At 32.8% G+C, this 7,980-nt stretch overlaps 1 protein-coding gene across 1 annotated transcript; it reads left to right on the top strand.

Moving 5' to 3' along the window:
• Positions 1–322: 322 nt before the first annotated feature.
• LOC113429433 (olfactory receptor 14I1-like) lies at positions 323–1,243 on the top strand. Its single transcript, XM_026691941.1, has one exon. It carries the CDS (start codon positions 323–325, stop codon positions 1,241–1,243), a length of 921 nt encoding a protein of 306 aa, XP_026547726.1.
• The last annotated feature ends 6,737 nt before the right edge of the window (positions 1,244–7,980 follow it).

Raw genomic sequence — 7,980 nt, 5'->3', positions numbered from 1 at the left:
TTTCTTTCCCAAGATTTTAAATTTCAATTTCACTTATTGTCATAGGAAGGGCTTATGAAAAATATAGTTTCTTAAACACCTATTAAAAATGAACAAAACTGACATTTGTATTTGTTTTTCAGACAAAATATAGCAATAACCTGATTACTGCTAAATAACACTGATACAACTGATTTGTAAAAAAAAGATAATTGACTGATAAGACTATTTAAAATATTAATGTGTCAACATTTTTAAATTATTCTTAAAAATATCTCTAAACTGTCCTGAAAGGAAAACCTTAACAGTTGTCCATTTTCTTCCAGGGTGGTCATGCTGAAAAATGCATAACAACACATCAGGGTTTCTCCTTTTGGAATTTTCAACAATTTGGGAACTACAGACTTTATTACTAATACTGTACATAATGACAGTAACGGGGAACTTTTTCATCATCATTGCTGTTGTTTCTGATCACCACCTACACACCCCCATGTACTTCTTCCTGATGAACTTAGCTGTGCAAGACATTGGTTCTGTTTCTGACATTATTCCCAAAGCTGTTTTCAATTCTCTTACAGATACAAGGAAAATTTCATATGTTGGTTGTGTTGTCCAAGTCTTCTTGATTCTATTCTTCTTCGGCTCAGATGTTTCTCTTCTTACAGTTATGGCATATGATCGGTATGTTGCTATTTGCAATCCTTTGCAATATGAAATAATAATGAACAGGAAAGCTTGTGCCAAAATGATTGGAAGTGTTTGGACTGCTTGCCTTCTCAATGCTGCATTGCACACTGTTGAAATGTTTACTACTCCTTTCTGCTCTAATATTATCAACCAATTCTACTGTGAAATCCCATATTTACTAAAGATTACTTGCTCTGATTCATATATAACTGAAATTGGAGTTGTAGTGTTCAGTGTTTCATTAACAATTGGTTGTTTTGTCTTCATCATATCTTCATACATGCTGATTCTTGCTGCTGTTCTAAGAATCCCTTCTATACAAGGGAGGAAAAAGGCGTTCTCCACTTGCATACCACATCTCACTGTTTTCTCCATATTTATGTTTACTGGTTCCTTTGCTTATCTAAGACACATATCTGATCATCCATCCCATCTTGATTTCATAATTACAATAATGTATTCCATTATCCCACCCATGATGAATCCATTAATCTACAGCATAAGAAACAAGAACATCAAAGTCTCTCTTTCAAGATTTTTTGGTCAAAAGTTATTTCATTTTAAAGAAGTGTGACTTGTGTAACTATTTTTATATTTTAATAAGGAAAAGAAACATATACATTTGATATAAAACTTATATAACCATCTGCTGATTGCAGACACTTGGCTTAGGTTAGAAAGTTTATTTTACTGATTATGAGGTTGATACCATCTAGGTTAAGACTGATGATACTATGATCCATTGAGGCAATACTGACCCTTGTTTAGTATGGGGCCATTCCCTGCAATTCTCTTGGTAATATTTTTGAAAGTGACTTTCTTTTATTTTTCCATCTCATATGGAGAGTTTTCTTCAAATCATATTTCATTACAATTACATTCCTGAATCTAGACCTTATTTGCCTCTAGCATGTTTATAAATATGATCCATAATAAATAGGAAATTTATATTTTGGTTGTTGTTGCCTTGGTTCTGTTCTCAATTCCAATCACAATTTTGGGGGATGAGCTAGCTGCTGCTTTTCATCTAGACTTATGTGCCATTAAATCTTTCTCAACTCCAAGAAACCATAGATAACTTTTCTCCATTATGTTTATCCCTAACCAGATATTTCAAATCTTCCAAAATCCATCCTCCTTGCTGCAGCTCATCCTCTTCTTTTTTTTCTTCCCACATCTATCAGCATTATAACTTTTCCTTGACAGTTGTGTCTTCTCATAACATGTTCATAGTAAATTAATTTGAATCTGATCATTAAATTAATTGATTGTTTGTATTCAACCTTTCGTATAGTGGCCTATGACCATAATAAATTATTGATTTTGGTGGCAATGAGTACTAATTCTATAGTTAATGTTGCTTAGTGTTCAAATGAATGCACAGAAATATATATGAACAATTGTAAATATTTCAATATTGATAAATTTATAATGGCTTTTGGTTATAATGAAAACAATCATCTTATTTATTGATTGATTGATTTGATTTGATTTGATTTGATTTGTCAATCGCTTACAAGATAATAGCTATAAGTATAAACATGAGTAAGAATAGAAGAAATAGGATGGGGACAATAGGACAGGGATGGGAGGCATGATGGTGCACTTATGCATGCCTCTTACAGACCTCTTAGGAATGGGTGAGGTCAATAGTGGATACTTTGAGGTTAAACGAGTGGGGGTTTGAGGATGTAACAACAGATTCAGGTAGTGCATTCCAGGCATTGACAACTCTGTTGTTTTCAATCTGTTTCTTTAGGAACTTTAGCTGTACATCTGTTTATGTTTTGTGAACATTTAAAACAAATAATAGCAAACTAGGTTTTACTTCTTTGATTTTTAAAAAAGTTAATTGAGGAACCAATGTTTTTCATGTAAACAATATATTCAGAAATCATATAGGCTATACAGACTATATTCAATACCATTCAAAGGGGAAATAAAGACATTTTTTGCTCCCCCCCCCACACAATTCATTTTCCCCTACTAATCATTTCCTGGATAGAAAAGAAAAGAATAAAGAGAAGCTGCAATATTATTTATTCAGGCAATTAACTGTGAGTATTACATTTCCAGGCCTATTCAGAAGAACCATCACTATTTTAATGTGATTTCTTGTTTTCTTATTTACATATATATACAGTATCTGGTAAGCAATGGATTCATGGATTTCCTAGAATTAACATTTTATACAACCACACAATCACAAATTTGCATATTATCTTAAAGAATTAGGAGGGCTAAGGAGAAATGTATCATAAATTAAATATTTTTCATAGTATGGACCAACAGATATTAAATAGGTTACAAGAATCTATGTGCTACCATCATTCTAGCTCTTTAAGTTGATGTAAACAAAAATAGCAGGATAATTTCTGATAAAGTTGGGCTTTGTTATGTAGCCAAATTGTAATCTAAAAGACATAAGAACAATTCTACACAAAATGTCCATTCCAAAGTGAGAAAAAATAGGAAACAACCTTATAGAATCATCACAATTACAATCATCTTCATAAAAAATAATAATATTATCATCATTTTTGAAATAATAATGATGATGTTCCTTCTGAATTTTTAGGATCAATTTTCTTACTGTATCACCCTCATTCTCCTGAAAAATATTTTAAGGTTTTAAAACATGAAATAAACAAAATTAAACAGTAAATAAATAAAAGAGTAGCAATTTTCATAAAACTTTGACTTTATTATTGCATTTATTCATTCCTTAAACTTAATAAAAAATCTGTAAAATTCTAAAAATATTAGTATTTATATTGCCACTATTTTTTATCGCTCCCAAATAAATGCCCATAATTATGTAATTCCTTCAAAATGTCCTAAAGGTATTTTTTTTCTTTTTTAAAAAATTTTTAAAACAAACTTTATTTACAAAGGATTAAAAAAATATAAACATACAAATATACAGAAATAAAAAATAGTAAACCTACAAATAGAACAGTAAACATATTTCTTTCTATTACATTTGATATTAGGTTTGATAGTTCATAATAAACAATAATAAATAATAATTGGCAAGTATTCCTTGTCTCTTATAGATAGCATATTAATTAATAAATAACACACGTTACTCTGCTATTACTATTGGATTATAAATGTATTATTTAATCAATAAAACCTTCATAATGTTTATATAATAGAAGAGAAGCTTGAACCCATTATTTTATACATTAAAATATACAACTATATATAATATGTTTCCTGGGTTCATTTATTCTGTACACTCTTTTTCTTGTGCTCTACCCAGCTGTACCATTTATCATCTCAAATGATCTAAGTGCTAGAGCCCACTGTAACTACATAGCCAAAAAGGCATTAAGAGTTGTTAATCTAATCCTACGTAGCTTCTTCTCTGATAATATCACACTACTAACTAGAGCATACAAAACATTTGCTGGACCTATACTTGAATACAGCTCATCAATCCAGAACCCACATCACGTATCTGATATTAACACAGTTGAGAAAGTTCAGAAATATTTCACAAGAAGAGATCTACACTTCTCATTGCAGAATACCTTATGCCACCAGACTTGAAATTCTAGACCTAGAAAACCTAGAACTACTCTGTCTTCAGTCCGATCTAAGTATAGTATATAAAATCATACATTGCAATGTCCTACCGGTCAATGAATACTTCAGCTTCAACCATAACAATTCTCTTCGCTGATGATGTAAAGCTGTTCAATACCACAGACAATACTGCTACCCTACAAAAAGATCTTGACTATGTATCCGAATGGTCAAACAAATGGCAACTTCAAATCTCAACAAATAAATGCTCTGTCTTACATATTGGCAAAAAAAATCAGAAAATAAAATACAAGCTGAATAGTCAAGATCTTGTTGATGACCCAAGCTCTGTAAAGGACCTTGGAATACTCACCTCTAATGATCTAAGTGCTAGAGCACACTGCAACTACATAGCCAAAAAGGCATTAAGAGTTGTTAACCTAATCCTACGTAGCTTTTTCTCTGGTAATATCACACTACTAACCAGAGCATACAAAACATTTGCTAGACCAATACTCGAATACAGTTCATCAGTCTGGAACCCACACTACGTATCTGATATTAGCACAATTGAGAAAGTCCAGAAATATTTCACAAGAAGAGTTCTCCACTCCTCTACTCGCTGTAGAATACCTTATGCCACCAGACTTGAAATTCTAGAACTAGAAAACCTTGAATTACGCCAGTCTTCGGTCTGACTTAAGCATGGTATACAAAATCATACATTGCAATGTCCTACCTGTCAATGAATACTTCAGCTTCAACCATAACAACACAAGAGCACACAATAGATACAAACTCAAAGTAAACCGCACCAAACTTGATTGCAGGAAATACGACTTCAGCAATAGAGTGGTCAATGTCTGGAATACTCTACCCGACTCTGTAGTTTCTTCCCCAAACCCCAAAAACTTTAACCTTAGACTGTCTACTATTGACCTCACCCCTTTCCTAAGAGGTCTGTAGGGGGCGTGCATAAGCGCACCAACGTGCCTACCCGTCCCTGTCCTATTGTTTCTCTTATTCTTTTATTTTTCTTATATGTAACCATTTCATGTATTCACAACTATGTATACATTTATACTTATTATCTTGTAAACAATTGGCAAATCAAATAAATAAATAAATAAAATAAATAAATAAGAGCACACAATAGGTACAAACTCAAGGTTAACCGCACCAAACTTGACTGCAGAAAATACGACTTCAGCAACAGAGTGATCAATGTTTGGAATACTTTACCTGATTCTATGGTTTCTTACGCAAACCCCAAAAACTTTAACCTTAGATTGTCTACTATTGATCTCACCCCCTTCTTAAGAGGTCTGTAGGGGGCATGCATAAGCGTACCAATCGTGCCTACCATCCCTGTCCTATTGTTTTTTATTTTTCTTATAAGTATCTATCTCATGTATTTAAAACTATATTTATTCTTATACCTGTATCTTGTAAGCGATTGACAAATCAAATCAAATATATTTAAAAAATTATATCTAATCTGTCTCATGGGAAGGAATCTGTTTTGGTGAGGATGAATTTTGTCATTGAGCACTTTCTTAAATCTTTCTGTCATTACAGTCATGAAAATTTTATAGTCTGAATTTAGAAGAGATATTGATATTGAAGAGATATAATTATTTATTTGATTGGCATCTGCACCCTCTTTAGGGATTAATGTAATATCAGCTTCCTTCCATGATTCTGGAACTTTAGCTTCCAGTAATACCTCATTGCAGATCTCTAGCAACACATTTTCTAGTACCTCTTCTATCTCTTTGTATAACTCACTTGGGAAGCCATCTGGGCCTCGGGTTTTATTGCTTTTTTGTTTTTTAATCGCCTCTTTTAATTCACTTAAAGTTATTTCTTTATTAAGTATCTCCTTTTTGTCCTCTGGTACTTTTTTCAAGAGGCAACTGAACTTCCTTGTTTTTCTTTGAAGACATTTTGCTTCTCATCCAAGAAGCTTCTTCAGCTCTGAGAATGTTTTCAGATATTTTTTTTTTAATATATGCACATCTTCATTTGTAATGCATGTTAAATGTTTAAGTCATCTTTACCATCTAATTTTATTTATTAATACAATTTAAGTTGTTAAATAGAACTAATCATTCCAAATCCTTTGCTCAACCACAGTTTAATTATTTAAAATTGATCAAAGAGAATTGTTCTGACCATATTTGTATTTTTAATATGACTGAGTTAATCAAATAAATTCAGATTTAATTCTCTGGTTTATGTTTGGAAATTAGTCGTGCCTCCACCATCATTAAAATAGTACATTTTTTGCAGAATGACTTCTAGAGTCTTTGTTGTTGCTGTTTTGTTTAAAGTTTTTTACTCTGCTATTTTTTTATATGTATATAGGGACAATTAAAAATATACATTGTTGGGGAAATAGCAAGAAAAAATAGGTCAACCTCCCACTGAAGTACTATACGGTAGAAAATCTTACTGAATAGAATAGAATAACAGAGTTGAAACAGAGCTTGGAGGTCTTCTAGTCCAACAACCTGCTTAGGCAGGAAACCCTATACCATTTCAGGCAAATGATTATCCAACCTTTTCTTAAAAGCTTCCAGTGTTCGATCATTTACAATATCTGGAGGCAAGTTGTTCCCCTGATTAATTGCTCTGTCAGGAAATTTCTCCTTAGTTCTAAGTTGCTTCTCTCCTTGATTAGTTTCCACCCACTACTTCTTGTCCTGCCCTCAGGTGCTTTGGAGAATAGCTTGACTCCCTCTTCTTTGTGGCAGCCCCTGAGATATTGGAACACTGTTATCATGTCGCCCCTAGTTTTTTTTTTTAAATCAAGCTAGATATACCCAGTTCTTTATATGTTTTAGCCTTTAGTCCTCTAATCATCTGTGTTGGTCTTCTCTGCACTCTTTCTAGAGTGTCAACATCTTTTTTACATTGTGGGGACCAAAACTGGATGCAGTACTCCACGTATGGCCTTACCAAGGCATTATAAAGTGGTATTAACACTTCATGTGATCTTGATTCTATCTCTCTGTTAATGCAGCCTAGAATTGTGTTGGCTTTTTTGACTTTAGCACACTGCTGACTCATATTTAACTGATTGTCCACTAACATTTCAAGATCCCTCTCACAGTTACTACTATTGAGAGAAGTACCTCATATACTGTACCTGTGCATTTTGTTTTTCTTGTCTAAATGTAGAATTCTACTTTTTTCATCATTGAATTTCATTTTGTTAGATACTGATATCCACAGAGAATATATATATATATATATATATATATATATATATATATATATATATATATATATATATATATATATATATATATATATATATATGTTTTCTTAAGTTTTGCAGTGTACTTACATGTATGGTGTTCGGCTTGGTTCGGGTATTTTCCCACGTCATTGTAGTTCTTTTAAAGTTGTAGCAACGTTTCAGCAGAATCTCATCTGCCATCATCAGGCTTCTGTATTGTGTCCGTCTGTGGGTCAGACTTTTACAGTGGTTTCAGATTTAAATTTGGGGCAGCCTATTGCTGTGCCAGAATGGTTTTTCTTCATCCTGATTGGTTGGGAGTCTTGGTCTGTGTTTATTGGTCTCGGAGTTTGCTGTGTTCTGCTTGATGGGTGTTTCTGATATCTTCTGTCTGTTTTTTGGCTCTTTTTGTATCTTGATTGGCTGGCAGCATTGTGTTACTTTAATGGAGGTCTTTAGTGCAGCTTGGCTTCGGGTAAATGGACGGCTATCATTAGTTAGGAAGCTGGGTTTCATCTGGGTGCCTGGTTGGGGTG

This window comes from Notechis scutatus, chromosome Z, assembly GCF_049901735.1.
Source record: "Notechis scutatus isolate UNSWTSFEM ecotype Mainland chromosome Z, rNotScu1.2, whole genome shotgun sequence".
Classification (NCBI taxonomy): Eukaryota; Metazoa; Chordata; class Lepidosauria; order Squamata; family Elapidae; genus Notechis; species Notechis scutatus.
This window is presented reverse-complemented; position numbering and strand designations above follow the sequence as displayed.

Excerpts from the sequence above, each read along its gene's own strand:
- LOC113429433 (XM_026691941.1), top strand. The coding sequence starts at position 323 with ATGCATAACAACACATCAGGGTTTCTCCTTTTGGAATTTTCAACAATT.